Below are 20,660 nucleotides of genomic sequence, written 5' to 3'. Positions count from 1 at the left end.
CGTTTCTGGACCTATTTTGTTATAAAGGTAGCAGCGATAAAATATACCCTATCTAAGTATACAAAACTTTCTTAAATATGACAACTAAACTTAAATATACAATTATATTAACGAACGAAACCTTACTAGACAGAATCGCAATTTATTCGAATCAGTTGGAAAAGTCATTTAACCTCCAAGACAGTGTTCTCGATTCTACAGTGAGCTAACCGTGATTATTGCCTGCCTTACAATATCAGTTTATTACATTCCATTCATTTTTATAAAAAGACAGTCAAAAGACAGAAAGTATTGAAATCAATAGACAGTATCACGAGTACAAAGAGCATGCGGTCGCGGTAACTGGAGCCGGGTTCGGCGACTGAAGCCCGTGGGGAGCTCCTACAACGACACGTAGCGAGGACACCGGCCAGCGGCTGTTTTATGTTTACTTTTAAACTAAAATGTCAATTGTCTTTCAATTTTATGGTAGGTGTTGGTATTTTTTGTTTGGAGTAGTTGAATTTTGAGAGAATCAGCCATTCATTCCATGAAAATGTCTAGCTTTTCCGAAAATATTTTCATATTTTTTGTAGGATATTTAGGAATTAAAAGATCGAAATTGAATTTTTACCATGAAACTTAAGTAAATCTTTAGTTTTTTAGTGAAATTGTAGACTTCTGATTAAAAAGAGTTCCGAATTCTACAATAATATACAAGAAGACGAGTTAGGTATGACCCAAAATGTAGGGTGGTAATAACTCTGTTTGTGTGTACCATCGGGCTTGAAAATTACAAGAAATCAATCTTTCCCTTCCTCCTGTTATTGTATAATATCATTATAATAAACATTTGCATTAAACATCTATTTTGTTAGATAACGTTACGTTTTAGTACAAACCTGAATCATATAGTTTAAAGACTTTCTTACAGTGAATTAAGCCATTCATCGCAGGAGGTATATATTTTCAACAAGCGTTTTGCATTTCTCTTCGAGAAAGTCTAATTACGTCAGTATTCTTAATGTCCTAACTAGCTCCTGCCTAATATTTCGTCTGTATATAAAATTCTCGTGGTAAATAATACGACTACTGGAAACAGACTGCTATTCATGTATATTCTGTAGTCTTTGCGCGAAAGAGTACGCAACATACACTAGCTGACCCGCGCAGCTTCACTTACGTCACATAAGAGAGAATGGGTCGTAATTTTCCCCGTTTTTGTAACATTTTTACTGGTACTCTGCTCCTATTGGTCATAACGTGATGATACATAGCCTATAGCCTTGATAAATGGGCTATCTAACACTGAAAGGATTTTTCAAATCGGACCAGTAGTTTCTGAGATTAGCGCGTTTAAACAAACGAACAGATCGTCAAACACGTATGGATCAATAGAATAAATACTTACTTATTACTCACAATAGCTGTTCAAGGAGTATGTTTTTCAAAATTATCCTAGTATCTTTTCCATCAAAGACCTGAGATCTAGTTAAGGTCTGTGTTAATCAAACTTTGGATGGATCCTTAAGGCTGTGGAAAGAAAGAAACTGAAAAGGATACTATGTAAAGTAGTCTAGTGTTTTAACATTATTCTTTCACTTATGTAATTCTTGATCAGCAACCACTACAGCAAAAGATTTACATGTAACACTATTGCAGATTAGAACACGGTAGATGGCTTTTGAAATTATTTATTTTTATGAATGTTAGGCGTTTGTAACTTGAGTAGTTAGTAGGTGTTGCTTTCAATTTTAATTTATTTGTAGGTAGTTCGAGATTTTTTAAGTACTTTTTGTATATGATTGTTTTGGTAAATAAAAGTTTGTCTGTTCAAAATCTGGGGTTGTCTCTAAAATAAAACTCAGTAAAATGTATTTTATATGCATATATTCGGATTCAATATTTCAATAGCTATCAGTTAATAATTAATACAACTTAACTTAAAAAAAATACACTGACTCTTCATCGAACGGTACAATTACTGTACTTAACTAACTTAGCTATGTTCAAGCTTAATATTTACTATAAATTACAAATTTCATTACATTTAAATACTACGAAATTATGGGCGAAACTCGTGTCAGGCGCTGGTATCCCTCAACCATCGACCAAAATAAAAAAATAAAAAATAATATCTACGAAAAAAATGTTGCTAATAAAAAAATATTCTACTATATTGGTAATAAAATAAAAGTTTAGAGGTACTATAAAGTCTCTTGCATTGCAATTGAATATCGTTTATAAATAAACTGTGTATTGCACCTCGATGTTTAAGTAATACCGGCCGCCCGTCCCTCCACTAATAAACACGTTAGTGGGGGATCATCGCGCCAAAATCTCCCATTTCATTTGTAAAATAATATAAATTAACTAATAATCTCATTAAATTACTCTTCTGTTAATTTATTGGGGCTCAAAGAGCTCGACTTGGAGCCAATAAAAGTTTTATTTTAAAACCACCATTTTAGTCAGCAACTGTCACGGCTCTTATCCCGTTTATTGATCGCCATCTTTATTCGGAGCTTTTCTTTTGCAATCCTGTGTTTGCTTATTAAAATTATAATAAATTATGTTCAAGTTTTAAGTAGCTAAAAGGTTTATTTTGATTTTTTTGTGGAACTTTTGAACCGAATATCGCAATTAGTATTCAAATTAAAACTCCGAAAAAGATGACGATAATATTACATTTGATTGTTTTTTACAAATAAAATTAATTGTATAAATTATGGCAGGGTTGTCACTGGTCTAAAAATAATAAAAAATGTACGATCCCTTAAAACTAGACAATAATAACCCACATATACATTCGGAGCACACACATGTACAAAATAAAACTCTTAAACATACAATTTATATACAATAGAAACTATAATATCGTTACTTATATTAAAACATTTATATTTTGATGTTGTATACAATAATATAATAAAGAATACCTATTATTTTTATAATAAAGGTACTAAAGGATTTTCCGACGGAAAATATTTTGACCGATTTCTCGATCTGTTGATGGAAAAATTGTTTTAATCCGTTGTATATAAACAACTTAGCCAAACAATATAAGTTTGTTGTCTTGAAAACATAAGTTTCAATATAAGTAACGAACATTTTATTTTTTTCGTTAATTTAGCGAATTCCGTCACTAAACATAGCCTAAAGTTTACTCGTTTTTTAAATATAATAAGTGATATGATTCAGGGTGTTTTTACATAGGCGCGACGAAGCAAAAATATGAAAAGAAATCTCTATACACACATCAATTGTTTTACGGGAAATTTTTACATTTTGCATGGCAACATTATTAAACATGGGAAGGATTGTGGTTAATTTTTATAACAATTAATAAATTTTAAAAAGTCTGTGTTAGATTATTTTATTAATAATTATGGTATATTGCTTGCAAAATGTAAAAAATATCAACAAATCCACATTTATGTTCTTCGATACACACATTTAGGCCTCTTGACAAAATTATTCGTTGAAAACCGACATCTCGATAGCGTTGTCTGAGAAAAATAACTTCTGAAACATTTGTCAATTATATTTTGAACAAGACTTGAAATCACATTAGTACCTACTTGTCTTATGTATTATTTAATTATATACTATATTGTAAACAAGTAGAGGTGTTTTTCTAGTAAATAAAGTTTCTAAATGCAATGTCATTTCTTGTTCAAAATGGTCGTTAACAAAACAATAACGCTTTCTACATCTTGAAGTAAATACCAACGGTTTTATGAAAATTTGTACGTTTTGTTCAAAATAAATTAATGGAATGTATTTCTTGATATGTACTTACGTCGTATTGTGTTCAAATTCCCATATTTCACTGCGCAAGTCTTAGAAATAATGTGTTCTAGAGAAATATGAAAACTTAAACGAAATACGAGAGTCGAATTGCAAGTTCAAATAAAAAATAAAGTTGCAACTGTTAAAATTAGAAGGTTGCAACATTTTTCTTTATTTGAAGTCCCCAATCGAAGTTGCCAGATTAAAATAAGAAAAAAATGTATCGAAAACGTGCAAACTACCAGAAAACCGTTGTCACTATACAAAAACATATTTACAACTACAAAATAAGGGACTAGAAATACTAAACCATATTGATTCCGTACTTTTCTGGGGCAAAGTAACTGTTCCCGGTGTTTGAAAAGTTCGTTATTTGGGACGCTTGGAGCATGCTCAAATGTGGCGAGTTTTGCGATTGGTTCTCAGGGGATTCAGGTCCTGAAGACAGTATGTTGTGGTGTGATGCCCACGCCCCAGGAGGTGATGGGTTGCCGAAGGACACCTGGTTGTAAAGCTGGTTGCCGTTGGTTGTCAGGTTGTGGCTGTGGTGGCTACCGTGGGTCTGGTTCACCGATGATCCGTTGAAATACTCCATCTAGAAAAAAATCCTTGGTTAGTGTCGGTTTAAGAGACAACATTCTTCGAAATAAAAAAGGTCTTAAGGTATTAGAATAAAATATTTAAATAAAATCATGTATAATTTCGTTGAGTGTCGTTTGAAATGCAACGTTAAAATACTGTAATTATAATAAAACGGTAATGGGACATTAAAAGTCGTGTTTATTATACAGCTACTGGTGTTAAAACATCAATTTCTAGTCAACACACTTATTTTATTAATTAAATTGTATAATATTTTGAAAATAAGGTAATTAAGACGCCGCATTCAGTCGTTATTCTCAAAATCAATCAAAAACATCACACATTAAATATTACGCATATATTATATATTTTATTAGTTTTTATCAAGATTGCAAATGGAATAAGCAGATTAGAAATATCATTGCCATATTATTTTTATTAGAAAACATTAATTTGCAAGGCAAAATTACGATGTAGGAATATAATTACGATACATCTCATTATATTGTTTTGTTGAGAATATATTTTATAAAATACGACTGTATTTTCACATTACCAACTGGGTATAATAATATAATTAGCAATTACTATTATTAAATGAAGAGATAACCAGCTTATTCACACTAATCATAAAAACAATAACCTATTTATGTCCCACAGCTGGGCAAGGGTCTCTACCCGTAATAAGGGAGAGACCACCACGCTACCCAAGTGCGGGTTGGGGACTATCTTTCTGTGTCTTTTCTTTACAAAATTAAATAATTTAATAGAAATCTCACCTGACTAGGATAATACGGCGAATTATACGCGCTCTGTCCATATCCCTGATGATGATGGGACGTGGAGTAACTCCTGATGTAATCCGAAGACCCTGGCCAGTGGAAGCTGTTGTAACTGTCCGGGTGGTACACGTTCCCCGGCCCGTTTATACTCTGAGGAGTGATGGGGGGTGAGGGGGTCGTCATGATTGAGGAGTTGGACCCCAAGGGTGTCAGATTCCCCGTCAACCGCGAACTATACTGGTCCTTCACTAAATTGCTCCCGAATTTCTCCGAATAATCCAGTTTACTGCTGTAGTCCAGCCTTTTAGGACTGCTATACAACTCTTGCTTCGGAGTAACCCCATAACCATGGATGTTGGAAACGGCTTCCGATGGAGACGACTCCTTGCCACTTATTCTCAGCTCGTTAGAATTATAATGGGAGAGGGAAGTAAGACTGTTATTCTTGTTTAATGGCGAACTTTCGTAGTTCGATGTAGCTGATTCTTTTTTACAAATGACGTTTATTGGGGGGCTGACTGAGGTCGTGGGGGTGATGGGAAGGTTAGGGGAGGATGTCGTAATGCTGGAGTTCTGTGTTGTAGGTACATTTGAAGAGGTGGTTAAAGATTTAGACGTCGTGATCTTTGAGGAACTTGTGGAGGCTTTGATGGAGCTGTTCGAGACTGATGTCTTGGAGCTTGAGGAGGACTTGCTGGATATCTGTGTGTTTGACTGCTGCTGCAGCTGCTGCCGGCATTTCGCTCTTCGGTTCTTGAACCAGACCTGTTGACAAGCAGGTAGAAGTTAGATAATATAATATGTTTATCTCGAGCGTGAAATTCTGCCGCCCAGCAATAATCTCACGCCCGTTTCGTATTTTAATGAGACACAGTATTTTTTTTATATATTTTTTAAATCTATACTAATATAATAAAGCTGAAGAGTTTGTTTGTTTGTTAGTTTGTTTGTTTGTTTGTTTGTTTGTTTGAACGCGCTAATCTCAGGAACTACTGTTCCGATTTGAAAAATTCTTTCAGTGTTAGATAGCCCATTTATCGAGGAAGGCTATAGGCTATATAACATCACGCTACGGTCATTAGGAGCGGAGTAGCAACGAAAAATGTTACAAAAACGGGGAAAATTTTGACCCATTCTCTTAGGTGACGCAAACGAAGTTGCGCGGGTCAGCTAGTAATTGATAACCTGACAGTGTAACCCTACAACATTTTTTCAAAACTTTCTGAATGCCCTGGTTTGTAACAATTCTTCTAGCCATTTTATATTTGTCAAAAAGTTCACGCAGCATATTTTTAGAAATAATCTTTTATTGTGCTATTCTCACGTTATTTTTATTTATTGCTAAAATTGCTTTTATTGATACCTACGTATTTAGTCCTGAACGCAAATAAGTCCTACTTATATTTTATTGAAGTTTATTATTAGTTTAGAACTAACATTGTCAGAAATAGAACGAAATTTTCCATTGCACGTTTATTATACTATTATCATAATTTGCGAAATTGAATGTATCTTCGGTATTTTTTACCGCAAAAGCTACTGAACGGATTTTTATAGTTTATTAGAAAAGTACACAACCTTATTTTTACTCCGGGATTTCTTTTCACGCGAACGAAATCGCGAGCAGAAGCTATTTAGACAACAACTACAGCTACTATACTACTATATGAACTAATAAGCCTCCTTTGTATCGACGCAGTCGGGTAAAAAGATCAAAAGTTATCGATACACCATTTTCTTATAACACATTTAACTAATTCCAACATATTAGTGTCCAATAAAACCAGCAGCTGCAACCTCAAACAAACTCTATCTAAAAAAGCAAAGCAAATAAACCGCCCCAACGCGTCATCGAACCCGGGTCCCTTGTAATAAATCACGTATAATCCGAAGTGCTAACTGTTGGGCAGTGCGAGTCATTTGCACTAAGTCACTACACTCGCTACCATTGAAGGGGGACGCTGTAATTATTACGATTCTTACCAATGTCTGTTGAGGAATTTGCGGGTAGTTCGATTTTGGTAGAGTTTTGTTAAAAAGTGCAGTTATTAGGTAGCTTTTAATGATGTGTGAAAAGCGAAAGAAATACGGTTTGATTAATATTATAAAGCTGATAATTTTGGATTTGAGTTATAGTGGTGACGATGATAAATAATAATTGTTTATTAGTGAGCGATTAAAAAACTGCTTTTTTAAGCAAAACAATTTTTGAATACCTAGGCAGTACAAGTTCACAAACATCTGAAAATATTAACATCTCCAATAATAAGTATATTAGATACAACTACTTAACACAAAATCTTACTTGAATATAGACTAAACCTTTCTATATGGAATACTTTCTATTAGTGAAAACTGCATATAAGACTTTTCAGTGGTTTGTGTGAATTTATAACACAAACAGAGACAAGGTACTTTGAAAAACGAAAAATATTTTTCTTTTATAATATACTAGCTGACCCGCGCAACTTCGTTTGCGTTCAATAAGAGCGAATGGGTGAAATTTTTTCCCGTTTTTGTAACAATAATTACTGGTACTCCGCTTCTTTTGGTCGTAGCGTGATGATAAGCCTATGTCCTTTCTCGGGTATCAAAATATCTCCATACCAAATTTCATGCAAATTGGTTCAGTAGTTTAGGCGTGATTGAGTAGCAGACAGACAGACAGAGTTACTTTCGCATTTATAATATGAGTGGTATGGTATATAGTATATAGCATATATAGTATAGCATGGATGTGCTTCATTAGTTTTAATTACTTCGTTGTCCATCACATCATCAAAGGAAAAACCTTTAGATTTGCAGTTATAATTGGCATATCTTGATCGCAAGGAGATAAACATGATAATGATGGACTAGGGGTCAGAGCGTTTGTTGTTAAGGGCCACATATTATCTGATGCAAACAAGCCGTCGCTAATTTAGAAGATTAGTTGATATATATGTTTGTTTATATAGCTTATTATATTCTTGGTGTATTTGTTTGTCTTTTAGAGTAGTATGTAATTAAAATATATCATTGGACATCTCACATACGGCCAGTTGATTCCAAACTAAGCAGATTGTAGGTATTATGGTAACCAAATAACTGAGTAACATACATATTTTTAAATAGATACTTATATGGATAATAAAACAACCAGGTTCAGAACAATTCTCGTGCTAATCACACAAATAATTGTCCCGGGTGGGATTCGAACCCGCCACGTGTATGTAGAGAGTTTCACATATTGGTTTATTGACCGCAGTTGAAATTATTTTATTTTGCTCTTATTCTTGTACTCTTTTTCAAGATCGCCGGTATATTTGTAATAAAGCGGCGTATTTCGTAGATGAAAATGCCTTAACTTATGTACTAGACACATTTTAACAGACAGTTTTACCATTAAGTATCAATAAGTATGCTTTATGCCGTAGATAAAGCGACGCCAAATTCAAGATAATATCTATCTATCTATCACTGAAACTAACATGAACTTATCTGGCGTAAACCTTCAGATTTGAAACTCTTTAGTTTTGTACAGAATTTTTAAACAGTTTCCAATCCATAAAATACTTTCACCTTTTACAAATACCAATTACAACTATTACAAGTATCACATCTGTTACTATTGAAGGAAAAACGTTATTAACTCATTATTAGGGGTAGTTTGCTGGGGGAGGTAATCCGGGACGGTTATGGAAGGGCACGTTAGTGTACTGGCACAGCGCGACCGCGGCAGACTGATTTTACTTTACACTGTGTGGCTCGCCCCCGTTTTCTGAGGTACATTTAGCGGTAGTTTATCTATTAGGTCGGGGATAAAGTATTTTCGCACTATAGTATGTATGAACTTGTAATAAAATCTTTTCTCTACACAAAAAGAACTCGATATTTGGGTACCTCACGAGCTCACTGAAAGAAACCTAATGAACCGTGTACTTATATGTGATTCTTGAAGCCAAAGAGATTTTATTGAGTTCATACATAGTGTAATGCGAAAAGACTTTTTCCCCGACCTAATATTAGCGTTAAAACTCATATAAAAAAAACGCTATAGAATAGATAAACTACCGCTAAATTTTCTCAGTGACGGTACGGATTTAGTTTTGCTAGTCATGGTAGCTTGTGGCTTCTACCGTACAGGTCAGAACAAACCTTCCACTACCCCAGAAAGTAAAGTCTTAGTCTTGGCTGGAGAACAAAGTATCTTGGGCGTTGACAACATATTCCTTTCCTATGAGCCGTACCTTTTAAATAGCTAATATAGTTGACTCGCGCTACTTCGCTTGCGTCACATAAGACAGAATGGGTCATAATGTTTCTTGTAATATTTTTTACTGGTACTCTGCTCCTGTTGGTCGTAGCGTGATGTTATATAGCCTATAGCCTGCCTCAATAAATAGGCTATTCAACAGTAAAATAATTTTTCAATTCGCACCAGTAGTTCCTGATATTAGCGCGTTCAAACAAACAAACTCTTCAGCTTCATAATATTAGTATAGATCTTTATCTAACTCCAGCTTTCTATATCCCTATATCATCACTAATCAGCATCCGCATACTCAATTTGGACCACCAAAGCAGTCCATTAAAAATCAAGTGATTATGATTCGCCACCGGCGGAGGTCGTCGCTCGACTGAATTCTGATTCATTCAAACGTTCAATTTATACACGGATAGAGCATTAGCGCGACCAATCGAATCGCGAATTTTGCAAAATCGAATTATTCGATTGTTTTGAGTTAAGTTGTTAAGTACTTATGAAGCTTTTAGAAAACCGTTATTAGACGTGTCGAAGATATTGCGACGATTTCGTAAATTGTTTTTCAAATTATTTTTGAAGATTGTTAACTTTTTAGGGTGCTCTTTCTATTGATGAAAAATTTTAGGGAGCAATTGAAGGGTAGAATAATATTATGATGATGAGGGATGAATTAGAAAGTATAGAGTACCTACATTTTTATTCAGAGGATTAGCTGTATTTAAAAGTTGGTACAGAAAAATCTAAGTTCTACCTTCATAAAAGACGGTTACACGACATTATTTTCTATTTTTTGAAACTAATTAGTTTCATACAGCCTGTAATCGGAAATCTGAGTACGACTCCTGAGATAAAACCATCCTGTAGCTAGGAACTCTACATTTCTAGATAAGTGTAATCATAGAATAACAGATACAAAATATTCTTCGTCTCTTACCTGTACTCTACTCTCAGGCAGGTTGATCTTCAAGGCGACCTCCTCCCTCATGAAGATGTCAGGGTACCTGGTCTTGCCGAACAGCGCTTCGAGCACGTCCAGCTGCGCGCGCGTGAACGTCGTGCGCTCACGCCTCTGTTTGCGAGGGTTCACACCTGCGGGGAAAGGGGACATGGGTTAAAAATGGGTTTATAGATGGCCTGGAGTAACGAAATTGATGGTCAGACATAAGAAACAACTGAAGTTATTTATTCTATTGTTATAAATGCGAAAGTTTGGTTGTGTATAACGCATTTAAGGTTAAAAAGTTGGATTAACTTAGGTGTAACGCGGAGATTGTTTAAAGCCCAGGATTAAACATGGTCTAAATTTGTCTAATACTACACAATAAATAAGTCCCCTTTTATGTAATAGGGGTAGCTTTATCATGTATTATGGGTTTTATCATGGGTGCACAATTAGAATCCGGGATGCTATTGACAATATTCTTGAACACTTCATCTGAACCTACCATTTTTTTGATCGGTTTACCACACCAAAATGGTTCTCTTACAGGCATTTCTTAGGCAGTAATTTAGCAAAAAATAAACTGTATTTCATGTAGTATAGTAATAAATATCAAAGTATATTAACGGTCAGTCCAATTTAATAAATTCATCCATCAATAAATACCTAACACAAATAAACTAGTAGTTTCAAGGTGCAAATAACATAACTCTTTGACAACTCATCACCGTTGTATATTAGACACGCTATACATACTATATAATAAATAATAATATGTATACAAATATAAGTTCAAAGATAGTCTGTCTGTCTGTCACGCTTTCACGGCTAAACTAATGAAAAACAGGCTTCATTTTTCTCCGGTCAGCTTATTTTAAGGAGGGTACTACTTTTAAACTACATGAAAGAAATGATAAACAAGACACATTATTACATGTAAAAGCAAAGTGCGATATTAACGTTGTATTTCATATGTAGATAGTTAGAAAGTAACAACATTCCGTACAATTATTGCCATAATTATATGTTTCTCCTCATCGATACAAAATGTGGACAAAGCCCCAAATAACAGCTAGTTTTTATTATAATAATGCAAAAAACCAGTTCCACTACAGAGCAATCAAATTATACGGTGACTGTATAGCTTGGTAGAATTTTCGCACACAAATCAGTGCGAGACCCGTTTCTGAGATCAAGATCTAAGATATACTTGATAGATAAATCTTTTTTATTGTTTTATGCAGTAGCCATCGATAAATAGTCGAAATGAGACAGAAAAGAGCCTGATGAAGAAGATGTTGGCTATTTTTGTTCATGATGAATTTGTTTTTTCTTTACGAGACGAAACTGCAAATCTCGTGGGAATTAATTGTACAATATATTGATATACAATTTTTTGTTAGCTTTTATTTTGATAACTAATAAAAGTATATATAGTTATTATAAACACATGAAAAGAATGTTAGCCGCTCTAGGATTGGTTTATGTTTCAATGTTGGGTCTCCATCTTAAATTCATGCTTAATTTTATTAAAATCGGTTTAACCGTGAAAGTTTAGTCCGCCCGTAGCGTAAACCAAATTTTCAGGTTATAAGTATATATGTATGTAAACACAAGACCTCTAAGTCCAAGAGTAACTTAGTAGCAAATACAGTTAGTTTTCATAACGTTTTATATCGGAAACTATTAACTATAGTTATATCTTGTAGACATAAAACATTTGGACTATTTTGTATTTACGACTCATATTTATGACACCTAATATACTTAATTTTATAACAAAAAAATCTCCGGCGTGACTGGTGCAGCAAAAACATATTATTTATTCAAAATTTTATATTTCAATATCAATAAAATGTTATATCACCTCTTTGGATTCAAGATCAGGCTAGTGATGTCCCGATTTATAAGTTTATTATCTATGGCTACCGGAGATTAGGGAATGTCACAACCCTAATTACTAATAAAATTTGACGTTTTATTTTTTTAGATAAAGTACAGATTAAAATAATTGTGTCTTTTAAATAGGATTTGCATGTTTTAGTTATAAATTGTAATGGTGGAGAGATAGTTGAGGAATTTAGTGAACATTTAGACTTACTGTCGAATATGAAATAAAGTGACAAATTAAATGTAATAATATTTTTACGCGTGAATATTATACCGGTCCTTCACCGTTATAATACTAACATTAGTCAAACTAACTAAGGGCACATAACTAGAGTTTTTTTAGGCCTAATGTGGTAGGAGCTACAAAAACCTATCCTTGATATTATAAACAAATAAGAATAATGGCTATATGCCTACCCCTGTGGTGAAAAGGCGTGATATTAATTACCTAAGTATGTATAACTAAGTATTTATAAGTATGTAGTTAGAAGTATATTAATACGTTAATCAGTTATTTGGTTACTATAGTCCAAGCTCTGTTTAGTTTGGAATCAAATAACTGATGTTAATTTATTATCCAATAATGATAGTTAGTTAACAAAAATAAATCAAATTTATTTGATAATTACAGTCCACTAAGTCCACGGCGTTGAAAGCAACAACAACATCAAAACTACAAACTATAAAATACTTTCTCAATTAGCACTTAATTAATAATATCAACTAATAATCGTTTATAATCTACTACACAGCAATCGATCTCGCTAATCTTTAGTCGATAATCGAGTCACATCACTATCTACCGGTTCCATCTATGGTTATTAATAAAAATGGCGTTAATTGACCAACTCATCATATTATGTTAATTTTAAACTCGTTTCTGAACGCTTTCTTTTGATGTTTAAAATATCAATCAAATACTGCAGAATAGTTTATGGTTTAAAAAAAAACTTATGGCTCTATGGTTCATGTTTATAATTAATAAAATTAATTGACTTATGTTTAAGGTTTAGTAGGTTTTTCTTATAAGATTTAGTTTTGTTTAAGTTGATAATTTTAATTAACATTTTGATTAAGACGGCTTGGTAGAATCGTCTTAGAATTATATTGACCGATATTTGTAATTGCAATGTTAATGGTATGATCAGATAGTCATCATCAGAAATTTTAATTTATCTTACAAAATATTGACCCACTGCTACAGGCTTTTCAGGTTATTTTTTCAGACCCACTGTGGTAGCCAGGTATCAAAATTTGTATGCCTTACAGAACTGTAACTGAAACTTACTTAGTCAGGCTTTATGATACTTACAAAGATTTAGAGATATAATAATAATTATCACTTGTTCCAACGGTGAAAGAGAACATTGTGGGAGTTCTTAGAACAATTCTTGAAGGTATGCAAAGTCCCCAACCCGGACTTGGTCAGCGTGGTGGACTTAAGGCCTAACCCTTCCCTCATTACGGGAGGAGATCTTTTCCCAGCAGTGGGACATTAATGGGTTAATTCTATTCAAGCGACAACTGTTGCATTCGAACATTCTTGAACATCTATCAAAAGTCTCCAAGCAAGAGTAAAACAACTCCTGTTTAAAACTTTACTACTCCAAAAGGAAAAAAAACTGTGTCAAGTGAAGAATTCGTCCGCCATTAGTCACTAACACGTGTACATACAAACAGGTCATACTTACTAATACTATGTAATCCTTATACAAATTAAATATAATTAACTAAGTCCGCCATTAATCATGTCCAAATTACATCTATGAATCTTCTGTCAGAATTGAAATGAAGTTTTAAGTGTTGTTCTACATCTCTATGGTCATAGACTGCGTGTCTCTCGCGCGCTTTTGTCCATAGACAAGTAATTCTTTGTGTCTATGGAATGTGTTTTTGTTTATGGATTAGAATGTTGGTTTTTTTGAATGGATATCTGTTTGTTTTGTTAAAAGATTATCAGATAAATAGTTTGGAAAGTGAGACTGTTTGTCACGTGCTCTAAGGATTTTTGTATGTTATATTTCATATTATTAGGGAACGTTACCTATACATCAATATTAACCGTTGCATACTATAGAAAATACAATTTAGGATACTAATCATAACTATGGCTAAAGGGCAAAGTGTATGAAACGACGAATACGGTATTATTTTTCAGACGGTAGACTTTTGATAGATGTAAATGTCGTTTGAAACTGTTTCAGAGAGAAAGCTAGCTTTGATTGGAATCCCAAAATTCAGATTAAAAACTAATTCAGAAACTTTTTACTTCTTTAAGACTTGTTTCAGCTGTTAAATTTCACCTTTAACTAACGTAGGTACTAGATTCTTAGAAATAAAACAACGATCATACAAAAACAGATCTCTTCTGAATATCGAGAACGAATCGATCGACGTTCGAATAGTTCGCCGAAACACTGATAGCTCTAACGGATTAAAAATATCAAAATAATACAATATCCATTTTGAAACTGGCTCGCGATACCCCATTGTGAAACAAACAAACGTTTCATACGCTGTCACATGTTGAAAAGTGAAAATAAATACATATACCCGTCTCTTTCACTCGTACGCGTACGAGAATGGTAGACAAAGACAGATAGATGTGAATTGTCATTTGACAATGGCCGGAACGCTAATCCTAGTGACATGGCGAGCTTTTTAGGGTCCCGTACAAGGAAAGGGATCCTCACGGTGTTGTATTTTTCACTCGTATAATACAAAAATGTATTGTATTGTGTTGTATTCTGTGTATGTTCATGCATTCGTGATGCGATATGAAATCAAATAGGCTTGCGTTAGAAAAATATTGTTGGGTACAATTTAGTAGAGGATTTTGCGTGGAGTTAGAGATTTTTGTTGTTGATCTAATATTTTGACGGACTACTGGGATTTTGATATGATCACTACTATTTTTGTTTATTTTTTAAGTTCAGTTTATTTTTAGAAACCAACAAATACTTGAACCCCTTCCTTTAAATTGTAAAACCGAGGAAAAATCCTACAAATCTAGCTTACAGAATTTTAAGAGCTTTTCTGCTTATAATTTTTCCGATGATCTTCAAACTTCGATTAAAGAGAATCCTAATCGATATTTATTTAGAATGGCTTACCCTCGGTTTCCGAGTATATTTAACTATAGGTTATCTATTCAATTGCGTTTTTTTAATATAAGTTTAAACGCAATTGAATAGATAAACTACCGCTAAATGTAACGCTGAAACCGAGGGTTAGTTTTATGTTAGTCAAAGACCTACAACCTGTTTACTTTTCAGTATTACGATGAACAAACATACAAACAACGTATCCACAGCATCAAAGGCACCGACATCATACACGTCTTACAGATGTTCGTTATCAATATTTCGTTATCAGCCCGACTCAGTTCTGAGTGCAGTATCAAAGCATCTGTTCTGTTTTAAGTGCGGAATCGTGTTGAGATCTTGTTACTAAGCTTGGACCGATGTGGACGTTTTTCTTGCGGTCATATTGCTGGGAAGTTTTGTAACTAGGTTTTGTGGGGCCTTTTTGTTACATTAGAGCTTGTAAAAAGTAGAAACTTAATTGAAATTCTGTGTTGTTATGTGAGTATGAAGTGTGTATTTTTGTTATAACGTTTTGATTTTACACATATACTATTATTATAGGTATACTGACTTAAGACTGATAGTATATATATATTCGCTTAGCCTTTGTTCCAAACTATGTTGGAGTCGGCTTCCAGTCTCACCGGATGCAGCTGGATACCAGTGTTTTACATGGAGCGACTGCCTATCTGACCTCCACAACCCAATTACTTGGGTATTAACACGATACCCTTCGGTAAGACTGGTTGTCAGACTTTCAAGCTTCTGACTACTGTTAACGACTGTCAAAGATCTTCGAAAATGACAGCCGGGACCCACAATTTAACGTGCCTTCCGAAACACGGAACTATATATACTACAAATATACTATATATATATACTACAAATGCCTACATTGTAATACGCGATTACTAAATTATATCATTTACCCCGCAAAAAGCCCAGAAAAAGTGACAATTATCTAGAATTCTCCCCTCTATTTATTATAAGAAGATATGAATTAGACTGCTTTTCCAATGAGTTCATAAGGTTTCTTTAAATAAATATATTTTAACAAAAGAAACTATACACCAAATAAGACCCGTGACAATTAAAAAATGCATATCTTAACACCAAAAATATCAATACAGACACGTGAAAAAATGGAAAGCAATTTACTATTGACACCTTTACATCCAGCTAATTTGTTGAGTACATATAACAGGGGGTGAACACATTATTTTCCAGTTTTTCACGGCATTTGACCCCAAACACATCCCTACGGGACCCTAATGATGTGTAAAATACTTTTAGGGGTGTCCCAGCTGCGTCGGATTAAAAAATGTCATCTCGACACAATGGTATAGATGTTGTTTTTCAATAGAGTATTGGTTTTAGTTTTTTTTTATTACAATGGTCACACTACTGAATATTTTTTGGGATTTTTTAATGGTGGTTTGGAAATAAAAGTGGTTTCAAACATCAGATAGCTGATTATTTTGAACTTTTTTGTACGATATATTTCTATCTGTTTTGAGACGGGAATTTTCGTAAATATTGGTGTTAAAATTACTTCTTGTTTTTATTCGGCGAAGTAAATTACCGTACAGCATGCAAAATTCTATAATTATGCTCATTTCCTTCATCTACATTAAACATAAAATTAATTGAATTAACAGTAATACCAAATAAACCTAACTAATTATACGACTTAACAATAAAAACAGCAGTAAAAATTTACATATTAATTAAAAATAACGAAACAAAAATAAGAACGTACGGACCTCCTTTCACCGAAAAGGCGGGAATGTCACTAATGTCAACTGTCACTTTGACATTTCGGAGGGGGATTTTAATGGGCGCGTTTGGATTTAAACCGGATTGTTATTTTAGAGGAGCGTTCTTGCCGAGGGTAGTCAAACATCCTATTTGATTATCGTTGAATTGATGCACGGTGGCAGAGGTTCCGTAATGGAAGTTTGTTGTTGCCCATTGGCGTGTTTTTGCAAAGGAAAAATTGGTTTGGTATAGTGTTAGTGAATATTGATTTGTTTTATAACCTTTTAATAGATTTGTACGTTAGTTAAAAAAACTCATCAATTGGCAGTTTGACCTTTTCGTCTTATTGCATGACGTGAATTTAGTAAAAAACGCTACTTTAATATGAGTGGTTTGCATTCGATTTCCAGAAAGGACATATAGAGAAACAAGATTTTTACCGATGCACGAACGTTAGTTTTAAAACTGGCTGTATATTGAATGTTTCTTAAGTCCTTTATAACACTAGAATACCTAGGGCATAAGTAACTATTGAACAGTCTCGGCAAGCAATGGCGTGGGCGGAGATTATTAAAATAAGGGCAATTTCACTCACGAAACATCTATAACACTATATACTGAAATTTACGTTACATAATGAAATAGGCAGCCTATACGAGGGGCCTATAAATCATGTTAACACATAAATTGCGTTGGCAACACTGAACCAGGGGTGCGAAACATGACAAGTTGTGATAGATTACCCCCAAAGGGGAAGCAAACAACACAATACAATTCTCAACTTTATATTTTTAGCAATAAGGTTTATTTTTCTTTGTAGATTTGAGCAGTATGCAATGAGTTATTTTATTAGCATGATAATGTGGCAGCCCTGTTTCAGGGGTGCTAACCGAATCGTTGGTAAATTGAAATATATCTTGTAAATTATTGCTTATTTGTTACAGGGGTGGGTGAGTAAATAAAATAAAATAATAAATGTATGGGGTAAGTTACATTAAGTAATTGTCGTTTTGGTGAAAAGGTACAATGGGTCACTTTAACAATTGGACCGAATAAATTGATAGAACTACACCGTTCCGCAAGAAGAATAATTTATAAATTAAATAGAAATATTAAGGGGTTTATATTTTATATAAAGATTTTCTAGTATCACGCTTTTATTTATACAAGAGTAAAGCAGAGATATACTACGCTTTCTTTTCTCAAAATGTGTCAAAATAAAAGAGTAACTTCACGTTTCAAGACTATTTCATAGGAGGTAAGCCTTTTGTTGTGTAGAAAACTTATTAGTACTAGTTATAAAGATTGTACAAGAACAGTATATAGTCATTTACAGTGATTTATACTAACACTAGTTGACTCGCGCAACTTTGCTTGCGTCACATAAGAGAGAATGGGTCAAAATTTTCCCCGTTTTTGTTACATTTTTTACTGGTACTCTGCGCCTTTTGGTCGTAGCGTGATAATATAAAGCCTATATATGTATAGCCTTCCTCAATAAATGGGCTACCTACTACTGAAAGAATTTTTCAAATCGGACCAATAGTTTCTGAGATTACATCACGACTGTTATACTCAAAAGTGTTGGCAAGTTTCGCCATTTAAATAATGATACATTAATCAGGTCTATTGTCATATACCGGACATGTTACCAGACTATAGACTCACAAATATTTATGCTAATCGAATATAAATAAGAAAAACTCCATAGCACTTTGCCCGTGCCGAATCGAACTTGAGACTTCGTAGTCAGTATTCATATCCACTACCCACCCAGACAGCCGTAGTCATTAACAGTAATTTTCAAAAGCAAAAAAGCTAAGGAATGCAAAAGGTTACAAAAAGAGAGATCCGATATCGTCATCTTTCTTTCACGGCGGATTAACTTATCAGGCGACGGCACGATAAACTTGTTACGAGTGGGCTACCGAGATAAGGGGCGGGGGTTCGACTCCCGGACGTGTATTATACCTTTAATGAGTGAATTCGAGAGGGTGGTTTGTTTTCGTTGGTATCTTACTAACTATTGGAGCGTTAAATGTGTTTTAATGGATTTTGTACGATTATTGTAATTTTATCTATAAAGTTTGATGGAGCTTTTTTTGTTGTGAAATACAAAAAATAAGTGTGCATGTTATTCATGCATAAGTAGCGTTTAATCTAAGACCGAAATTACCCAAAACGATTATTTAGACTCTAATAAGTCTAACTCTGGTAGTAATTTGTGTTCATTGTTTGTATGTTTGTCAAAATTCGCGACACAAAGAGCGCTCTATTGCGCGGAAGCTGGTCTCTTCATACACCTGAAAAACGTTCAATGGATTTTGATTGTTTATATTTCTATTATTATTGATAACGGATAGAGTTGTATTTTTTCGAAACGACTATCATTAATAATAAACCTTTCAACTAACTGCAGTAAATGTTCGTGTGACAGAAAACACCCGTTACAACCTACCCTCTAAACCCCTCCGGTATCAAATATCCCATCAAGTTCGCCAATAAATAATGAACCATGGTTATTATTCAGTGCGAATTGCTGTGCAAATAGATAAAAAGACGTCGCGTGCGGAACACGTGCGCGCACCACGCCCGCCAACTTACTACTGATAGATTTCAATGACCATAGATAAATAGATGAATTTGGAATTTGAATTTCGTATTCGTTTATTTGAAGGGTAATTCGAGAACACATTTATGCAAGTTTATTAGTATATTAGAAAGTGTTTCTGGGTGATTTTGATACTTTATACTCGGTAGGCGGCACTGCAGTCGTAAGCAGACTGGCGATGAATCTAAATATGTAGCAAACAGTTGAGCGTCTGAATACTTTTGCATTTTTTTTTATCATAAACCTGCACTGTCCCATTGTTGGGCAATATACTTTTAAGTGAATTCAATTCTTTATTCCTTTAGAATATTCGACATAACAAGTCATTAAACCTTTGGTTCACTTGAACAGCTTTAACCGCAAACTAAAGAGAAATGAGAGGTTAACCATCCGTTCTCATAAATACAATTATAACACACGACTCAAGCATCGAACCCCCGCGTCCTTCACACACCATCGGCCACCAGCACTTATACACACGTGCCGAATGACGTCACGCACTCGCTGACAACGCTAATTGAATTATGTGACAACTGCGGGTAGTTGTGTTTTTAGTTGAAAGGTATGACCTGGATATATAAGGGGCTTTGATAAATAGCTGTCAAAATATATGGCAATGTTTCTAGCTCGTGACTTCGCCTGCGTAAGAGATTTCCCGGTAATAAGTACTAGAGAGCATTTGTGTCTTTAGATTTCTCATTTTCACCATTTTTTATTGCTGCTCCACTTCTATTAGTTATGGCGTGATGTTATTCCGCCTCTAGCCTTCTTCAAAAAATGGGTTATTTAACTCAAAGATTTTTTATAAATTCGAATCAATAGTTTATGAGTTTAGCGCGTTACTATAAATTATATGTGTTAATTTAGGTAAAAATATATTTGTTTATAATATAAGTATAAATAGTAGTAATAATAGTCCAAAAAGTTGAACGATAAAAGCATTTCGGGAGCAGTCCCAATCACAGTGCCTGTTTTAGAGACCGAATATCCTAAT

General features: G+C 34.0%; 1 protein-coding gene across 2 annotated transcripts in view; it reads right to left on the bottom strand.

Moving 5' to 3' along the window:
• Positions 1 to 1,852: 1,852 nt before the first annotated feature.
• The window catches only part of oc (homeobox protein OTX2), a 59,469-nt gene continuing 40,661 nt past the window's right edge, over positions 1,853 to 20,660 (bottom strand). For both annotated transcript variants that reach the window (XM_076131678.1, XM_076131679.1), the window contains 3 exons: positions 10,316 to 10,470; positions 5,133 to 5,900; positions 1,853 to 4,366 (listed from right to left, as the gene is read on the bottom strand). In XM_076131678.1, coding sequence (XP_075987793.1) covers positions 4,076 to 4,366; positions 5,133 to 5,900; positions 10,316 to 10,470 — 1,214 coding nt within the window. In that variant the 3' untranslated portion in view covers positions 1,853 to 4,075. The remainder of the gene's footprint in view (positions 4,367 to 5,132; positions 5,901 to 10,315; positions 10,471 to 20,660) is intronic.

This window comes from Anticarsia gemmatalis, chromosome 26 (genome assembly GCF_050436995.1).
Source record: "Anticarsia gemmatalis isolate Benzon Research Colony breed Stoneville strain chromosome 26, ilAntGemm2 primary, whole genome shotgun sequence".
Taxonomy (NCBI): domain Eukaryota; kingdom Metazoa; phylum Arthropoda; class Insecta; order Lepidoptera; family Erebidae; genus Anticarsia; species Anticarsia gemmatalis.
The sequence above is the reverse complement of the archived record's forward strand: the minus strand, read 5'-3'. Positions and strand labels throughout refer to the sequence as shown.